This window comes from Hydra vulgaris, chromosome 03, assembly GCF_038396675.1.
Source record: "Hydra vulgaris chromosome 03, alternate assembly HydraT2T_AEP".
In the NCBI taxonomy this organism is placed as follows: Eukaryota; Metazoa; Cnidaria; class Hydrozoa; order Anthoathecata; family Hydridae; genus Hydra; species Hydra vulgaris.
In genome coordinates this window covers 63,863,552-63,885,704 of record NC_088922.1, presented here as the reverse complement: position 1 = coordinate 63,885,704, position 22,153 = coordinate 63,863,552, and the positions used below count along the sequence as shown (strand labels likewise).

Below are 22,153 nucleotides of genomic sequence, written 5' to 3'. Positions count from 1 at the left end.
ATATAGTTAATACATGAATGAAGGTGTTAATTAAACATTAACTATAATAGATTATTCCAGCCGCTTGATTTATTCCATTCCACTGCGTAAAAAACTGAACGATTTTCTACTAAGTTCGGTCATTTCTAACAGCTATAACTTAAAAACGCTTTCTTCGTTTTGAGTTTTACGCAATGGGATGGAATAAATCAGGTGGATGGAATAAACTACGACAGCTATCTTGTTTTTTATTTGAACATGAATCGAGGTGACTGGGAATTGGCATAGGGAAAAGGGGGACGGAGGGGCGTCCAAGGAACATTTTTTTAATTTTTAAAATTAAGTAATATAATATAAATTGTGAATGTATTTTAGAAAAAATATTTCCCATTTCTCCCATATAAATACCAGCGCTGTAATTCCTGTTTAAAAAAAATTTCAAAGGCTAGCAAAAATCCTCTTTTAACATTTTGAACTGGCATTTTTTTTTTTGCTCAATTTAAAAAACGTGTCAAGATACACAATTTAAAAGCTGATAAAGTTATCTTTCTGAAGATATATAATATGCTTCTATAAAATTTTTTTCTAGGTTAAACTTTCTACAGTACAGTGTTTCGATTTTAACATACGCGCTAAAGACTCTCTTTTAAAGTCACCCAATCATATTGCGCAAATATCTGGCTATTTATCTTTGTAATTTTGTTATTAAACCTAATGTTGTTATTCTTTACAATCGCACCATGGGAGGTGTAGATTTTAGAGATGCACAGCTCTATGTGTACCTGTCAGAGCGTAAGACAATAAAGTAGACTACAAAAGTTGCCTTTTTTTTATTTGGCAGGGCAACCTGGCACCCGTCGGCACCTTATCCCCCCCCCCCCCAAACACCTAATCCTTGTCAGCAAAAATGACTTGAGTGGCTGTTCAAAATTTATTTTAGATATTAATGACATTTTCAACATTTTTAGACCTAATTTTTCGCCATCAATAATAGTTAATCTCTCACTGAGTTACTCACTAAGTCATTTTCTTGACGTCTCTCACTGAGTTCTCCTCTTTATGTCTTCTGGGATTATCGTTTTTTTTTTACTGACCTTTCATGGAAACCATATATAAAATCGATTGCTAAATTAGCATCATCTAAGGTTGCCTCTCTTTATCGTGCTCGCTTTTTTCTACACATGAGCAGCAAATTTTCCAAAATATTCTAGCAGCTAAATTTTCTATGACGGCGGACACCAATTCCATTATCAATATCAACTTTCATATGTCAACGTAACGCGCAGACAAACTTAGTGTCTCACGCATAGGAGATTCATAAAATATTTCCAAAAATTTCCTGACTCTCAAATTTAATTTTTTAATAGAATTAAATTTTAAATCTTTCAAAAATTTTTTGGATTTTTAACTTAAAAGCTTATTCTGGAGAAAGTTATTTGTTGAGTCAGTTATATGAATTTATCAATTGTTTATTAATAAGTTCATACTTCTTGAATGCGAATAACATACTAACACCGTGTAACTCACATACAGTATTTTCAAATATTGTCCAAATATGCTTACAGTGTTATGAAATAATGGATTTTTATAAGGATAGAAGTTTGGTATGCAAAATATTTTTAATATCATTATAATATTTATATTTATATATCAAATAGTTAAAATACTAAAGTATTATTTTCAAAGATTTTTCTAGTCTTTAAAACAATTATCTTTTTAATTAGGAAAACTCTCTATTCAAATGCTTGACTATAAATTGTGATTTTTATGGACATCCAGCGAGCAAAAATTATTGTTCAGCTTGCTTCGAAAATTTATCAAAAGGTATCATTTGAGTTATACAATTACTTTTATTGTAATATTAAATAACAACATTCTAAATATATTGCAAAATATATGTGAAATATAAACAGTATAAACTTTAGTTATGAGTTAAAACTCAAAACTGTTGCTCACTGATAATTTAAATGATTGATTCTTTCTTTGATTAACTTGTTTCTCTACTCAGAAATCTTGTTCGTCAAGGTCTTTATTTTAGAGTTAAAATATATTCAAATACTGCCATATGTATATCTACATATATATATATATATATATATATATGTATATATATATATATATATATATATATATATATATATATATATATATATATATAGAGGGTTATATATATATCAATATATATATATATATATATATATATATATATATATATATATATATGTATATATATATATATATATATATATATATATATATATATATATATATATACTTTTATATATATATATACATATATAACTATAATAAAGCCATTAAATATAAAGTTTGTGGTAAAAAAAACAGCTTGTAGCTTGTCTATGGTTTTTAGGCTGACAAAATTAAGGTTATAAAAACATTCTAAATGTTTATATTTTTAAAAAAATATAAACATTTAGAATGTTTTTATTTTTTTAAAAATAAAAACATTCTAAATGTTTATTTTTTATTTTTTTAATGTATAACATGCAGAAAGTGTTGCTACATTGAGAGTTGCTATTATCTTGTAGCAACACTTGATGTAGCAACGTAGCCTGCTGCTACAAGGGAGTGTTGCTAAATTGACTATCTTATACCCTACTGTTATGAGAATTTTCCACTACATCGAATGAGGGTTTGGTTGGGGCAAGCAGTCCATTGAATAATAAAAAATTTAAAAAAAAATTTTTTTTGCTTGTCTTTATTTTTTAATTAATTTTTTTTAAATAAATAATTCTTTTTTAAAAAAAACCTAAAACTGACCTGACAATGGTAAAATTAAAAACAACCAAGCAAGAGTGTATATATATATATATATATATATATATATATATATATATATATATATATATATATATATATATATATATATTGATTTTAATAAAAAAGGCAGCGTATAACTATTTTTTAAATATATTTTAGATATAATAATATATTAACGATATTCACTGTTATATATATATATATATATATACATATATATATATATATATATATATATATATATATATATATATATATATATATATATATATATATATATATATATATATATATATATAAATATATATATAAGTAGAAAAACACCTAAGAAAAAATATTTTAATTTTACACTGTGTTTCATCAACAAAGATTCATCAGAAATGAATGATCAAATTAATAAAACTTCAATTTATACAAAAATTAAATTACAGGAAATTGCAAATGTCTTAACTACTGTAAATTTTCACACATTTGTGGAATTTGCTGACACTATTATAAAAAGAATTCTTTAGAAATGATTTCTTATGCTTTTTTTTAAATGTTTTTTTAAAAAAAGGGTATTTAATGTAAATATTATTTGAACTCATTTACTTTTATAGTTTTTTAGGAGAAATTTATTTTAATTTAGAAGCGCAAAGTATTGCTAAAAAAATAAACCTTGATAACAGAATCGAATCAACTGCCCCTGCCCAAGCCTTCGTAATACTAAAAAACCATAAACCAAATTTTCAAAACAAACTTCCTTGTATGTTATTGGTTCCCTCAAAAAGTGAGATTAGGCATGTAAGCAAAATTAAATTGGACAAAATTAATAATATTCTTAGAAATAAATTAAATTTGCAACAGTGGAAAAATACCACTGATGTTATAAATTGGTTCTCCATAATCGAAAATAAAAATGAATGTACATTTATTCAATTTGACATTAATGATTTTTACCCCTCAATAACTGCAGATATTTTAGATAAGACAATTGAATTTGCAAAAAGCCACACAGTTATTCCCGATGGCACAATCCGTATAATAAAGCGTTGTAGAAAAATCTTACTTTATTTTAATAAGGAAACTTGAAAAAGAAAAACATACATGACTGCTTTGATATAGCAATTGGCAATTACAATGGAGCAGAAATTTGTGAATTTGTTGGACTATATATTTTAGATTTGTTAAGTAAAATAACCAAATTAAAAGACTTTATCACGACAATGGTTTAATAGTAATGCATAGAAAATCTGGTCCACAGCTCGATAAAATTAGAAAAGATATAAAAATTTTTTATAAATATTGGCTTCCAAATCGAAATAAACATAAATTTAAAAATTTTGAATTTTCATCCACCCCAAATTCTAAAACAAATCCCGATTCCAATTAATAACACATTAAACTAAAACTCCTCTAATGAAAATGTATTCAATTCCTCTAAACGAATATTTGAAGATGCCCTAAAAAAAATTGGTTTTGAAAATTTTGAACTAAAATTTGACCCTGAAAAAAAGAATACAAAAAAACGAAATAGATCTAGAAATGTAATTTGGTTTAACCCCCCATATAGCAAAAATGTTTCTACTAACATAGGAAAAGTGTTTTTAAAATTGGTCGATAAGCATTTCCCGCAATCTAATAAATTACTTAAAATTTTTAATCAAAATACAATTAAAGTTAGCTACAGTTGCACAAAAAATATGGAAAGAATTATAAAAGGTCACAATAATGCTTTGTTAAACAAAAAAGAAATCCTAAATGAAAAAACTACAGAAAATTGTAGTTATGAACAAAAAAACAATTGTCCAATGAGTGGAAGTTGTTTATCAAAAAATGTGGTATATAAATGTGTTGTTTCCTCTAAGAATGTACCTGATAAACAATATATTGGCATAACAGAGGGTGAATGGAAAAAAGTTTTGCCAATCATAAGCAATCTTTCAAAAATAAAAAGTATTCAAAAGATACCATGCTGTCAAAATATATATGGGAATTAAAAGAAAAAAATATTGATGATTTTATACTGAATTGGTCCGTCCTTAAAACAGCGCCTGCATATAACAATATTTCCAAAAAATGCATAATATGCCTACAAGAAAAATTTGAAATAATTACACATGCAAATCAAGAATGCTTGTTAAACAAAAAATCGGAATTAGTTTCTAAATGTCAGCACGAAAATAAGTTTCTCCTAAAAAACTATAAAAGTAAATGAGTTCAAATAATATTTACATTAAATACCCTTTTTAAAAAATTGTCAAGCTCGATAAAGAGATGCAACCTAAACAGATGCTAATTTTGCAATCAATTTGCTACATGGTTTCAAAGAAAAATCAGAAGTAAGAGTTAATCCTAAAAGATGAAGGGTAGATGACTCATTGAGTATGACTCATCAAAATAACTCATCGATATATATATATATATATATATATATATATATATATATATATATATATATATTGAATTGTCAATTTTTTAGCCTATTGTTTATTTATAAGTTTTTTCATCTGATATTAAATTATTTTTTAAATAAATAAAAAAATATATGAAAATTTTATTTAAAATAAGCCAAACTCAAACTAAGAAATAATGTTTAAAACTAATACATTACCAAAGATTTGTTTGATAAATGTTTTATATTGATTTGTTTTGCAAGGAAATGAGTTTCTTTTACCCTCTTGAAATGATATCTTCAAGATTTGAAATAAGCTATATATATATATATATATATATATATATATATATATATATATATATATATATATATATATATATATACAGCTATATATATACATATATATATATATATATATATATATATATATATATATATATATATATATATATATATATATATATATATATATATATATATATGTATATATATATATATATATATATATATGTATATATATAGCTGTATATATATATATATATATATATATATATATATATATATATATATATATATATATATATATATATATATATATATACTATATATATATATATATATATATATATATATATATATATATATATATATATATATATATATATATATATATATATATATATATATATATTAGGGTGATTCATATTTGATGAACTTTTGAAAATCAAGTTGGTCCTACCTGGAATGGTTGACCAATAAAATAAAAATAATTTAAGCCCAAAAATTTTAATGTCACGTGACTTTAGAGGTCCCCGCTTGTCAAATTTGTGTATAAAAACATATCAAACTTCAGGGGTCTGGCGGGGACCTTTAAAATCAACACGGAAAGCCAACTTTTATTCTCTATGGTATATTTTAGACTACTTATTTATAATAGGGTAGGACCAAAAAGAAATACGGTGGTATTTATTCCACATGATGCGGAGAAAGTGGCGAAAAAACGGTTTCTTTACATAAAATGACGCATTACTATGTATAACTGACGCTGGTTTATTCATCATATTTAGGCCAAATTTTGAAAATTAATATTAGATCTAAGCATTAATAATGTTTATATAGAAGGGGCGTGTCAATAGCTAGCCGCCCCCCTCACCCTATTATTGGAGATTTATACCCCCTCTATCCCTTCTTTGTTAGAAGGGGGGGGGGCGAAGTTATTTAAATTTTATTATAAATCATAATATTTAAAATTACTTTATTTTCTTTAGCAAAAAAAAAACATAATTTGGCAATATAAATATTAAAATCATGACATGTAAATATAATATAATATATTGCAATGCATAAATATAGTATATAAATCATGTTATTTTTTTCTCTGCTTTCCTATTGCTTCATACGCTAGCTTCAACTGTTCCTTGGTTTCTGACCCACGGAAGTGATCTCGTCTTTGCTGCACAGCTAGTATAAGTTGTTGACGATCATCCTCATTGTGAACATTGTTCACAAACTCTGATACAAGTTTTACAGCCCTTTCAGAACAATCGTTCACTACTTCAAGTTTACTTACAAAATTGGAGAATGTTTTCAACTGGTCAACATAGCACCACATAGGAGCAGGACAGTTTAACCAAAGTTTGTCCTCCATTCTTGTCAGGTTTAATAAACTGAAGATAAACCAAGAGTTCTCTCCAATTAATGGAGCAAGTCCTGGTGGCACTTCTTGTTTAAATTTTAACTCGTTTATCAAGTTTGACTTCTCTGAATGCTGAAAATAATCAGGAACTGGTTTGGAGAGTAATGTTTTTGCGATGTTTTCTTTCTCCACATCAGGAAGGGTAGGGTCTAGGAGAGCAAGTGGAACCAAAGTTTCATCTAAGTACCAGGTGTGTCTCTTCATTGACATCATTGTACTTTCAATTCCGTTTAGAACTCTCTTGGAATCAGTGTCGCGTTTCTCTACATATTCTTTGTACTGCACCATTTGCCAATAGGCTTTTACATCCTGAAATGGTGCCGCTGAGGGCAATGAGGTTCTCAGAAACCAGACAGAATAGAAAATCGAGATAAATTCTGCCATTGTCTTCAACTCTTTATTTTGGGCAGCAGTCAAATCATAGGGCAGATGTTTACTCAATATCTGAATCTTCAAGTAGTAAATGGCTTTCGACATGAACCTAGCATGAGAAACACAGCCTGGAGCTCGAACTTTGAAAAATATTTTAGGATACAGATACATCAGGGAAAGTTCCAATAACTCCCTATAATCCCCTCTTGGAAATATGTCATTGTTTAATGCATCTTTGCACAACTAGATAGTTTCCTCAATCTGGGTTGCCAAGAAAGTATTGCTGATGGAATTGATATCAAACCTTATTAAATTGGAAGAATCGACAGTTTCCTTGATGTCATTCCAGTTTGTCTGAAACCGTTTGAACATTAAATTTTCTGGAGCTGCTGTTTTGCCTGAGGTAATCTGCTCCCAAAAATGTTTGAGATGAAGTTCATATATATGCCTTCTGCAGGCAAGCTCTAATAAAATACATTCCTGTCTTTGACTGAACCTAATATTGGTTCCTGAATGTCTTCCAGTATTTGTGGCAGTTGTGTCAAAACATAGTCCCTTCACACCGTCACGTATTCCATAATCTTCCAGTACATTATACAAAGCTTCATACTGAGCAGCTCCAGTCCCATGCTCCATTGCTGGAATTCCAAGAAGCTTAATGTCTCCATCAATATTAGCTAAAACAGCAAACCTGTCTCTTTTTTTTTTTTTCCCATTAGTAATATCTTCAATAATTTTGCCATCAAAATGCGCTATTATAGGGAAAATTGCTTTCTCAGCAGCTTTTTTAACCTCTATTTTGAGCTTTGCAGCATTTTGCTGGATGGTTTTCTTTTGTGCTCGCCAAATAGTAGATTGAGACAGTAAAAAGTCTTCAACATTTCCACCTGAACTAACAACCAAATCTGTACACACATGCAGCAAATCTCTGGAGGAAATATTTTTGGAAACTGAAGTCATGGCAATATCTTTTACAAAATCCTTGGCTAACTGTGGCGTGTCATTACTTGGACCTGGCTGATCGAAATCAAACGAACAATCTGAGTCTATGCTGGTATTTATATCACTGGTTTCTGAGGAAAACTGAAGCTCTGTAGTAAAATCATCTCTCTGAGAAAACTGTTCAACACTGTGTACTAACTGTGGATGTTTTAATCTTCTCTGTTCTCTCTTAATTATCCGGTTATAAAGTTTGTCTTTTTTACCAAGAGTCATTTTGCAACTGGTCTTTTGATCTCTCAAAAATTTCATATCGGTACAATACGATTCCTTATTAAGACTAGTCTTCTTTAGAATATCTTGTATATTTGGTTTAGCAATCCAGAAAACCTTCTTACCTTTTTCTTTGAAATCTTGTCTAGCTTCTCCTGCTTCTTTTGAGTTCTTACACTTACTTTTCTTTAAATTCTCCCAGCTGTTGATCAGATCAGCGATATGCTTCCTGTAATAATATATATGACAGGTTTAGAAAATATTATATTATTCAAGTTTTGTGTAGTGTTTATGGTAACCTGTCCCTTTAATTTGAATTAAATTTTGTTTGGCCTACCTTATAAATGGGTCAGTGAGTATCCCATCCTTGTATCCTCCGTCTATCCATGGTTTCTTAACTGCGAACATAATGCAGTTTTCAGGACATCTACCAAGACCAGAACACTTTGCTGTTTGACGACCAATGGTACAAGCAATCAGCATTTTTGTTGGAGTTATTTTGTCTCCAGATCTTCTAAACTGAAAGTAGAGAATAATGTCTGTATTTGTTGAAAACATTATTTCTGAAAGATTTTCTTTAAGATCCTCTTCTTCAAAAAGATATGCCCTTGTTTTAAGTCTTGTCGATCTTGGCATCTTAGTTTCTAAACAGTAATTTGATTTATAAAAACAATTGATATTCATTCTTTGTTTAAGTCACACGTATTTTACAATAATAATTTTGTATATAACCGCAGATAGTATACCTTTTATTTTCTGTGTGTTATAGATAAATGTGTGTACACAGAATGTAAAATTACGACAATATGTCTTCCGCAAATACGACAATATGATACGAATACGAATATGAATAAATTTTCCAAAATAAGAATCAAAATGTAATCATAATTTAATGTTTATATTGTCTTTTTTTGCTAAAGAAAATAAAGTAATTTTAAATATTATGATTTATAATAAAATTTAAATAACTTCGCCCCCCCCCCCCTTCTAACAAAGAAGGGATAGAGGGGGTATAAATCTCCAATAATAGGGTGAGGGGGGCGGCTAGCTATTGACACGCCCCTTCTATATAAACATTATTAATGCTTAGATCTAATATTAATTTTCAAAATTTGGCCTAAATATGATGAATAAACCAGCGTCAGTTATACATAGTAATGCGTCATTTTATGTAAAGAAACCGTTTTTTCGCCACTTTCTCCGCATCATGTGGAATAAATACCACCGTGTTTCTTTTTGGTCCTACCCTATTATAAATAAGTAGTCTAAAATATGCCATAGAGAATAAAAGTTGGCTTTCCGTGTTGATTTTAAAGGTCCCCGCCAGACCCCTGAAGTTTGATATGTTTTTATACACAAATTTGACAAGCGGGGACCTCTAAAGTCACGTGACATTAAAATTTTTGGGCTTAAAATTATTTTTATATTATTGGTCAACCATTCCAGGTAGGACCAACTTGATTTTCAAAAGTTCATCAAATATGAATCACCCTAATATATATATATATATATATATATATATATATATATATATATATATATATATATATATATATATATATATACATTATATATATATATATATATTATATATATATATATATATATATATATATATATATATATATATATATATATATAAATTATATATATATATATATATATATATATATATATATATATATATATATATATATATATATATATATATATATATATATATATATATACATTAATATACACATCCTATCCAGTGATGAAGTTTTTCTTTATACATATGGTGAAACAACAGAAAAAAAGGGAGCTGATGTTTGCTCTATGCTTTATCATTTTATTATTAATCATCTTTCTGACACAGTTTTTGAATTTTTTTTGCGATGGATGTGCAGGACAAAACAAAAGTTACACTGTGTTTCGTTTTTTGCATTGGATGGTTCACTTTCATAAATGTTTTAAATGGATTAAAGTGTTATTTCCTATATGAGGTCATTCCTATATGGAATACGATCGTGACATGGCAAATGTTAATATAAAGGCTAATGTTGAAATTCCTGAGGATTGGTGTCAGGTTCTTAAGAATTGCAGGAAAAAACCTTCAGCGTTTAATGTTGTACATTTTTTCAATGTAAATTTTTCAGATTTTCTGATCACTTGAAACAATTTATAAGTGTGCATGTCTGATGAAAACTTGACCAGTCAGAGAACCTGTGATTCAAGATATATACCCTGCACTGCTTCTCTTTTGTAACAACTGGAGTGGCAATATTGAAAATACTGTTTTGGTAAAACTTAGACAAAATAATCAAACAGAAACTGCACTCAATCTGTTTGATATGCATTCCTCAGTTCTACCAATAAGTACTGCCAAGTATAACAACTTACAAGTTCTGAAGCGCCTAGGTTAACCTAATAATCACAGTTTTTTTGATAATTTTGTTACTTCTAACACATGAACACAAGATTATGCGTTAGAAAATTCAGATGATTAGAAAAATATATTTTAATTATTGTTATGTTTCTCATTAATTTCATTTTGTGTTAAAATTTGACTTTATTAGAAAAAAAAATCTATAACTCCACAACAGATGTTAACAAAATGTAATAATTTCCCGCGTTTCAGCAGGATAGCAAAAAGAAACTAGCTAAAGAAACAGTAGGGTCAACTGTCTTTTATATACATATATAAAACATATACATATAAATAGATATATACATATATAAAACTAAACTGCAGTGTATAAGCAAAATTTTAAAGAACGTTTTGAACTTTAAAAATTGATTTTATCAAAATAAGAAAAATGTGACAATGTTGGTTTTTCCACTGAGGTCTTCATATATATATATATGTGTGTGTGTCTGTATATATGTGTGTGTGTGTGTGTGTGTGTGTGTGTGTGTGTGTGTGTGTGTGTGTGTGTGTGTATATGTGTGTATATATATATGTGTATATATATATATATATATGTGTGTCTGTATATATATATATGTGTGTGTATATATATGTGTGTGTGTGTGTTGTGTATATATATATATACATATATGTATATATATATATGTATATATATATATGTATATATGTATATATATATAAATATATATGTATATATATATATATATATGTATATATATATATATATATATGTATATATATATATATATATATATATATATATATATATATATATATATATATATATATGTAAATATATGAAGACCTCAGTGGAAAAACCGGCGTTGTCACATTTAAAAAAATTGAGAAAGTATTAATTGATCATTAATAAAAGTCTTTATCTAAAGCAAATGAAACTAAGCAATTTGAAAAAATTTATATTATAATTATTTTATTTAAAATTTATTCCAAAACAAAACATTTTGTTATTTTTTATGCAAAACTTTCTTTTTCTTTGCTTTAAATAAAGACATTTTTTAATGATCAACAAATATTTTCTCAATGCTTTTTAAATCTGAAATCGCCGGTTTTTTTACTGAGGTCTTTATATATATATATATATATATTTATATTATATATATATATATATATATATATATATATATATATATATATATATATATATATATATATATATATATATATATATATATGCACATAATTGCTTAGTCGTCTTTAATTTTTCTATATTTATCAACATTAGGCTTTTTTTTTTAAAGTTAATATAGAAGACCGAAGAAAGTTTAGGAACGGAAGCTTTTATTCCTTCTCGTCGGTTCTAAGTCAAACCTTCAAAAGAACTCTCTTGAGTACAAACAACTATTTATTATTACAAGAAATTGATATAAAAATTTTTATCAGATTCTAAGCTCCATTATTCTCAAATCACTAAATATCGTATCTTATCTCAGAAATTCGGCTCTAGAGACTTAAAATCTTCAACAGCATTGTTAACAAAGGTAGGTCTAACATTCCATCTTTCATTTATGGGACTGATCATATTACATCTCCCAAAGATAAGGCAGAACTATTTGTAAAGAAATTTTCTTCTAATACGACTCTTAAGACTATTCTCTTCCTCCCATTCCAATTTAACATGTTAACCCATTGTTAGACATTCAAATCACTCCAGCTTCCGATGCTATCCGCTTTATTAAAGTCATCCTTGAAGGCCAACACACTTCTTTATTTCCAGTAACTTCTGGGGTACTTCTCCTTGGTTCCTTTGATTCTTATCTACATAAATGATTTTCCTGACAACCTAATATCTAAAGTAGCTCTTTTTGCTGATGACTCAACTTTATACTCCTGTCTTGACAGTCTTTTCTTTTGGATAACTTAGAACAGGCAGCAGATATTAAATCTGATCTCACTTCTGTAACAGATTAGCGCTCGCAGTGTCTTGTAAATTTCAACTCCAACAAAAATCAGTTATTTACTGCAAACAACTATCCCAGTCCTATCAACATTTCTCTATTAATGAATGGCAACCCTCTCACTGAGTCCTCTTCTTAAAGTCTTCTTGGATTATCGTTTACTACTGACCTTTCATGGAAACCATATATACAATCAATTGCTAAATTAACTTCTGCTAAGGTTGCTTCTCTTTATCATGCTCGTTAATTTCTCTCCTGATTCCATTCTCTACTTCTACAAATTCCTTATTTGTCTCTGTATGGTGTACTGTTGTCATATTTGGGCTGGTTCTTCTAATGATGCTCTTTCTATTCTAGACAAAGTCCAAAAACGCTTTGTTAATGTAGTTGGACCCGCTTTATCTGTTAAGCTTGAGCCTCTTTTCCATCGTTGTAAAGTTGCATCTTTTTCTCTTTATTACAAATACAACAATGGTTGCTGCTTAAAGGAGCTATCATCTCTTGTTCCATTAACTAAAACTTATTCTCTCTTGACTCATCATTCAGCAAAGCCTCATTCTTTTACTGTATCTGTCTCTTCATGCTCTAAATACTTTTATTTGTCTAGCTTTTTTTCCCGCAGTTCCAACCTTTGGAACTCTCTCCCATCTTCATGTTTTCCTGACTCATACAACTTTCAACTTTTTAAGTCTTCTGTTTATCTAAACTTCTCTTCAAGAGTCAGTTTGTCCTTCTGTAGTTTTATCAGAATGCTTAAATATCAAAATATAATAGTTGCTTGAAATAGAAAGAGTGTAAGCATTTGTTACACTTAATGACCTAATTACTTAAAAAATTGTACCAGGCAATTTTCAGTGGTGGCAAATCCAATGAAATGATCAAAAATGTAAAAAATTATTTTTAAGTACCTGTAATTATCAATTTAAATAAGTTTAGGCAATTTTTTATATTCCTGTTTTTAAATGCTCAAGAAACCCATGTGACCTTGATGATATCCAAAAAAAAATTATTGCACATTCTATATTCATTGATCTTTTAAAATATATAAAGCTTTTGATCTGCAAGTATATAGATTTCCATATATATCGATAACGGGGCACAGTTCCCACTTTTTTGTAACAGAATATTGCAATTGGCTTTTCACTAACTTCCAGACTAGCTGGAGCTCTGAAAAATTTGAGAGGGTCCATGCCCCACTTATTTTCTCAAAAAAAAAATTTGTTTTTATTTTTTTGCATATTTTAATAAAGTAAAGATAATATTGTTTTCAAAAACTTTTTTGGTTTGTACTTTATTAGTTTATAGTTCTGTTTTATTTAATTATTTGCAAAATAAAATACAAAATATGAAGTCTCAAGATTGTGTTAAGATTTACTTTGATGCGTCAAGGGTATAATAGGATGTATGTATAAGTATACATACGTCCAGTTGTTGTTAATGGTGCATTAATGGTACAAATTATGTTGGTAATTGGAACCCAACACTCATCTGCTCTAGATGGTCAGAAAAGTTTATTAAAAGGACCATGCAAGTGCATAAATATTACCATAACATCTTGTTCAAACCAATCCAATCAAATGTATCATATTTACACAGAACAAATTCACAAAATTTCAATGCATTAATGTTAATTTTTAATGTGTTGATGTTGTTTTGCTGATTAGGTAAAATACTTTGAATATCAGAAAAAGAAAACATGCCTGTTATGTTAAAATCTTCGTTCGTTTAAAACTAATAGTATCTATAGATTCTGAGTTAAACTGATCATAGCTCCTAATTCCAGGAATTGTTCTACTTAGCTAAAAACATTTTTTCAAAGTGTTGCACAATTCTGTCAGTCTTTCTTTATCAATTTTGATATGACTTGTAGCAAAAATGTCCACTCTGCATCAGTATCAAAATCATGTTTATGGAGACAGATACTGTAAAAGTTTTTGTGGTTTTTATACTGTGCAGCACAACCGTAAATAAAGAATCTTTGAAATATTCGAATGATTTTCTTTTAAATAATTAACTAATTGTGTCTTAACTTCATACACAAAACCAATGTCATGTTCATTATTTTCTAATATGAAGCAAAACGATTTTCGTTTAAGCTGGTCAATTTTGTTTAATAAATAGAGGGCAACGGGGTTTAACATGCATTGACTTTGGCACCAATGGTAACTTTAGATTTTATCTTGAATCACAAATGTTTAGTTTTCTGCAAAATCATCTAAGACAATAAGCAGTCTTTTGCCAAATTTTCCTTTTGTTACCTAAGGTATCTTGCTTGACATTTTGCAATGTAGGAATGAACTGTTAACTTGTTTATTGCCTCTGATAACATCAGTTTGTATTCTTCAATTGTTGCTGTCTGACAGATGAATGTTGTTATATCTGTTTTCTTTTTGATTCAAAATGTTTTAAATCATACAATGTAAAATTCTGTTAAAATCATTCTTTTAGATGGATGACTGTTTTTAATCCATATACTTGCAAATCAAAAATTTTATAAACTTATGTACTATTCAATGATCTTTCTTAAAACATTTTAAGAAAGATCATTGAATACAGAATGATCAAAAATCAAATGGAACAAATACAAACAAAAAAATTTTTTTGAAGACATTATTTTCAAAATTATTTTTACTTTATTAAAAATGCAAAAAAAAGAAGTAAAAAAAAATTTTTTTTTCCAAAATTGGGGGATGACCCCTAGTGCCCCAGCCTTATGGACCCTCTGGTCATCTACCCTGGAAATGATTTTAACAAATATTGATTAGGGCTACACTAATGCTGAAAGTTTCAGAGCTCCAGTTTGCCTGAAAAGTAGTGAAAAATCTATCACAAGGTTCTGCTTCAAAAAAAAGGACCCTTCCAGCTAGTCTGGAAGTTAGTGAAACGTCAATTGCAATATTCCGCTAAAAAAAATGTGGGGACTGTGCCCCATTATCCATATATGGAAATCCATATACTTGCAGATCAAAATCTTTTTTTTTTTTTTTGAAAGATCAATGAATATAGAATGATGTGTAATATATATTTTTTGATATCATCGAGGGCACATGGGTTTTTTGAGCATCAAAATCTGGTATATAAAAAATTTCCTAAATTTATTTAAATTGATAAATACAGGTACTTAAAGATAATTTTTTATATTTCTGATCATTTCATTGGATTCGCCACCCCTGAAAATGGCTAATAACCATTGATTCATTATAATCAACAATTACCAGCCAATAAAACAATCAACTCTAAATCTAATGAAGTATCAGGCACACATCAAGCATTAAACTCAAAGTCATTAGAATAGATTTTTAAGCTTCCTGTATTCAAATGCTACATCTCTAACCCTAAACAGACTTCTTGGATTTTTAATGCTAACTACAAATATGTTATCTCAGAAAGCTGGCTTAACAAATTTTCTGCTCTATGTCATTAGAGTTTCGTCCTCAAAGTCTTTATGTTCTTAAAACATGTGGCAACATAATAGTAGCTCTTCTTGCCATGATTTATCAAATATCAATAGAAAAGTACTAAAGGCTTGGCTTGTAGTAAATGTAACTCCATCTTACAAAAATGACTCTAAGATTGGATCAACAAACTACAGACCTCTTTTCACTACCTCTGTACCATTTAAAGAAATGAAAAAATAGTTTAAGAGAAATTTAACTTAATATTATCACTTAATATCAAAGTCATCCCGCTACTTCAAACACTTAACATTTTTAAATTAGTTTTTAAACATTGAAAATCAAGAAATATAAAAAAAGTGAAAATGTTCAAAGATACTTTAATTGTTGTAAGTGACAAAAAATATTTTTAAAAGAAATTAGTAGTTATTAAATAAGTCCAATTAGAGTAAAAACTGTCTGAAGTCTCTCCGGTCTCTCCTACATGTATTATTTGAGGATATGAATATCCACAAAGTTTTTTAAATCCACCAATTTCCACAACTAAACTAATAATCTGCCTTTTTTTTTTTTTTTTACCTAATTGAATAAGTGAGCGACTTCCAAATTGCTACCAGCTTAAAACTCACCTAACTATTTTTTTACTTTTAATCAATTATATGCAATAGCAAACACAATATATGTTATCAAAAAAGTCTAAACTAAGTTCTAAAAATGTAAATTTTTATAACCAAAACTTGTGATTTTTTTTAATCTTTTATAGTTTAAACAAAATCAGCCATTACAGTAGTCAAAATATATCATAGTTTAGCGCTTGTTTTAAAGCGTTAAGTTGCCATCAATTTACATACGAATTACGTACGCCTAGAGTGATTTACATGAAGCAATTTTGATATTTTTTTAACTTTTAAATTGCTCTATTAAGCGGTAAGATAAAAGAAGTAATTAATTTTACAAAAAACCACTTTGACGATTATGTAAAAAAATTTGAATGAATTGAAAAAACTTAAGCTTTATTAAGCTTTTTTTATCAAAATATATAGTATACTATATATTTTGATAAATAATGACAAATTTTATAAAAAATCATTAATAAAATTGTTTTTGTTATTAGTAACAAAAAACAAGTTTATTCAATTTTTGCTTTGTATACTAAGTTACTAAATGGAACTTGAAAGAAAACCATAAAAGAAATATTTATAAGTAAATGTTGCGATAAATTTTTTTATGTATCATTTCTTTATTTAGCAAGCCCAAGTATATTTATTTATACAAGTTTTTATAGTAATAAAAAGAAATTCCTTAAACCTCTATTGAACAGTAAAAACAAGTGAATAACAAAAAACAAAAAAGTTATATTTTATATTATTGCGGTTTATGTTATTTTTATTTTGTTTTATGGTAATGATCAGTTGTTTTGCTTGAAAAGCGCTAATATTGAATGCAAACACGCTTGAAGCAAATACAGAATATATAATAAAAATAAGATCTTGCAATGTCATACTTTATATAACATATTTATTTATTCAAAAAGTATTTATTTTTAACTGCAGCTTTACGTGATTAACAGTTTATGCGCTATTCAAAAAGTGAACAGAAAAATCCTTAAAGCTTAAAAAACAATTGATTAAAAAGTTACTTAAATTATTCTTTTAATTTTTAATATGTTAAAGGTATGTGTAATATTCAGACCTTCCAATAAAGTTAGGACACAAACTGATCTTTACCCATTTTATTTTTTAGTAAAAGATATGTTTACTGTTGAAGTTTTGTATTGCCTCAAATATTATTAAATTTTTGGAAAATGCATTTTTTTATTTTTTTATTTTTGGAAAGAAAGGGTGCAGACAATTAACTTTATATTTCTATATAAATGAAGACAAACTAGGATATATAAAAAGTTTACTTTCTCTATTCTTTACCAAATTTTTAAAATTGAAATATGGATAGTACTTTGAAAAGTAAAAGAGCTACTTTGAATTTTAATAGATGGGAGTTTGTCAAGGATTTTCAAATTGAAACCATTTCAGAAAAAGAAACTACTTATGTAGTTAAAATCATATGTAAATTTTGTGCTCTTCATCGAAGTACTATTTTATTAAGAACTAATGGAGCAGTAAGAGCAGCTGCCTTACGATTTATAAATGGTACGAGTAATATTAAAAAAGATAGCACTAGTAGACATATATCAAGTAGGACTCACCAATATGCTATACAATTGGAAAATGAAGATTTTGACACTAATAAAAAAGGAGCAAAAAATTATTTTTCAAGCCATTTCAATTTAAAAGCAAATAAGTTAATAGCAGGCTGCCGATAGCGGTCACGCTCTGGTACAGCAACCCTGATTAGTGCCCTTATTAAAATTTTTCTATATTATAGATGAAAGACCCTTTTTTATTTAAGGTACCTTTTCATTTGGCACCCCTTAAAAAATTGTAAAAATTAAAAGTAATTTAATTTTTACAATTTTTTTTTAATAATATTTGTTGTAACTTAGTGAATATGAATCCATAAAAAAAGATATTGTTTATTTGCGACCTTCTGATACAATTTGTTTGTTTAACTTTTTATTTGCTTCTGAACTTTATTTTTGATTAATAAATGTTATTTCTTTTTTTTTAAATAATACTTTAATTTTAAAATGTTTCGCAAACTTGTAAATTATGCGCGGTTCCTATAGTCTTTGTAGATAGTACTTTTCATCGCTTAATAACATGTTACTAATTGACAAAAATGACATAAAAAAATGTTTTTAATTTATTTTAAATTGTTTTATTTTATTGAAAATTTGTGTGTAAATAAAATTTTAAATAATAAAATGCAGGCAAAATATTTTTTTGAAAAAATTTTTATTTTTAACAATAACAATTGCATAATGTAACCGTTCTAAGGGCCAAAAAAGTTATTTTTTTAAGACCCGAATTTAATTGAAAGACAAATTTAGGCTATTTTAACGAATATTTGACCAAACTTACAAGATGGAATTGAATTTTCTATCAAACTAGATGTACTGGTTCTATATAAAATGTTAAATGCTATTTTTTATTTTTTTTCTAATTATTTAGTTCTTAAAAATTAAATAAACGCTACAACTATTTTTATATTTCAGGGTGTGGATATTAAAAAATACTTCTTTATGCCAAAAATAAAAATGTTTAAAAGTTAGGTTACCAAACTTGGCAATTTTTACAATATATAGAAATGAAAAAATTCGAAATTTATATGTTCAAGTAATTTACTAACATAACTTAATAAATAGTTTTTTACTTTTAGTAACTTACTAAAAGTAAAAAACTATTTGATTATAAATTGTTCCAGCTGTTATGTATTGAAGTAATTAGAAATGTCAATTTTTTTTTATTGAAGTAATTTAGCATTTACGTTTTGCAAATTTGGCGGTGTTATTAACTTATATTCTTTTCAAAAACATAACTAGTAATCGTATTACCGCCATATTCATTATTGTTGATGATAGAGTAAGCACTTAAAAAATATTTTAAGTGAAATAGAAATGAGCGTTTTATCAATAAAAAAAGATTTACTTCCCGGTAATCTTTTTGTACCATGAAAAAATGTCTTCGCAAGCAAAAAAATAAAATAAATTGATAATATTTGATAATCAAATTGATAGAGGTTGAACTCTGTTTAAAAGTCATTTTTATATATATTAACAGGTGGGTTTTAAGAATTTGTCAAAAAGCTTTTACTTAAATCCATCGTCACAGAAAGAAATACTCATGATAAATTGCTACCGCAATCTGGTAAAAATTGCCTATGAAATGGGGTGCCATCCTACAATGCCTCATTCACATTTTTCTGTTCTGGTAAGATTTAAAACTTTTCTGACATATGAGTGAAATACCGTTTTTGCCATTATAACATTTTATTTAACTATTAGGGCAAAATAGGGTATTATAAGCACCTTAAGCCAAAATAGGAATTTTTTCTAAATTAATTATGCTTAATCCAAAATTTTTTAAATAAACAATTTTTAGGGGTCACTACTTATGATCTACTTAGATATTCGGACACCTAAAATATTTTTCTTAAAAACACAGAGGTTTTAAAAAAGTAGCCTAAGTGCTCATATTACCCAGACCACTTGGTAATATGAGCACTTTAAATTAAGTTTCAAAAAGCAATCAAAACCACTGCAATTTTAGGACTTTAAACTAGGTAATTTTAATTAAAAACACTGGGTAATTTAAGCACGTTCGTATTACACAAAAATGTTTTTTTTTTTTAATTTAAGTCAAAACTAAATGTTTAATATAAAACTAAATGTTTAATAACAAATGATGATATTTTGCGTAATGCGTAATGATAATATTTTAACAAAAAATTGAATAGCGTTTTAATTAGAAGGGAGCTGCTATTTACTACATATAATTTTACGCAAATTATACTGATTCTTGTTATAACCATATTGTTGTCACAGTTCCAAATAAAGTTGATTCAAAAATTATAAAGCAACTTTAGCTTCACTGTTTACATCTTAGAAGTTTTTGGGTATGCTCATAATAACCAAGGTGCTCATGTTACCCTAATCTACCCTATTTGTTTTATTTTTCTACCTATATATGCTTACAAGTTCTATTTTTTTAATGGATGCGTTTAACATTTTTATTTAAGGTAAAGTGTGCAAAATTAACTGGCGCAAGCTTAATTAAACGAAATGAGAATAGTCATACTGGAAGAGAAATGATTAAATGTTGTGCTGACTCCGTACGTGAAAAATGTGTTGAAAACCTTAAACGGTACAACTTTTTTTCTATTCTTAGTGACGGTAGTCAAGCAAGAAAAACGGGCAAAGAAAAAGAACTGGTTTTAGTTCGAACAGAAAGAAATAGTATACCGATCTACATGGTCACTTTTTGGTGGCAGTGACTCAAACTCAGTAACTAATGGTATGAACAGCATATTTGAATCAGATGCATCATTATTTAAAATAAGATCTGAACATTATACTAACAAAGTGATATGTGCAACTGCAGATGGTGCAAGTGTAAATTTTGGTGTACATAACGGTGTACTGACACAATTGCAGCAAAGTCGCCCTTGGTTGATAAAAATCCATTGCATTAATCATAGGGTTGAATTGGCAGTAAAAGAAGCATTTAAAGAAATCCCAGATTTTACAAAAATTGACGACTTTTATATTGCTAACTACTATCTATATTAGGAACTCTGGTAAATTAAAAGCAGAAGTTGAAGCAGCCTCAAAATGCCTTGGTATAACACACTACAATTTACCAAAAATTACAGGAACAAGGTTTGTTGGACATAGGAGGAAAGAAGTTTGTAGTCTGTTAGAAACATGGCCAGCTTTTATTATGGCTACCCAAAATTATGCAAGCGAGCAGACAAATATTCAAACTGTTGTGAAAGTAAAGGGGTTATTAAAATCATTTAAGTGCCATTCTTTCCTTTGCAAAGTTGGTTTGTACCTAGACAGCTTAGATGTTATAGTTCCAGTCGCAAAAATATTTGAAACTAATGAGTTATTGGCTTATGAAATTCCAAAAGTTATAAATCGAACTCTATTGGAGATAAAAGACAAAATTCAAGCGATAGGTAAAGATGATGAATTTATTGAGAGTTTTATAAACTGTTACATGGTCACTGATAAAAATGATGTAGAAGGTTCATTTGCTAAGTCTGGCGATAACTGAAGGCATATTAAAAATCATACGTGTGTCAATGTAGTATTAGAAATGAATAGTTTTGTTTATGATGAATTAATTATGGAAGCTCATCAAATTAAAAAAACAATTTTTTCAAAATTGTCTTTGTTATTGTCAAGTAGATTTCAAGGCTACTCAAGAGAATTTATACTTTTTAGAAGTATGAAATTTATTGATCTAATACATTGGATATATGAAGACCCAGAATCGGGAGTGCCAGAAATCAACCTTCTTAGCAATTATTTTATTACGCCATTAAAAAGTGTTGATTTTCAAAGAGACGCCACATTAAGAGAATGGAAAAAAGTAAAGTGGCTAGTAAAAACTG

General features: G+C 27.6%; 1 protein-coding gene across 2 annotated transcripts in view; it reads left to right on the top strand.

Moving 5' to 3' along the window:
* Positions 1-1,137: 1,137 nt before the first annotated feature.
* Positions 1,138-22,153, top strand: part of LOC100206774 (uncharacterized) — a 41,546-nt gene continuing 20,530 nt past the window's right edge. Inside the window, exons 1-2 of one of the 2 annotated variants that reach the window (XM_065793974.1) lie at positions 1,138-1,583; positions 1,704-1,803. In XM_065793974.1, the coding sequence (XP_065650046.1) occupies positions 1,557-1,583; positions 1,704-1,803 (127 nt within the window). In that variant the 5' untranslated portion in view covers positions 1,138-1,556. The remainder of the gene's footprint in view (positions 1,584-1,703; positions 1,804-22,153) is intronic. The other variant, XM_065793973.1, reaches the window with a different exon arrangement.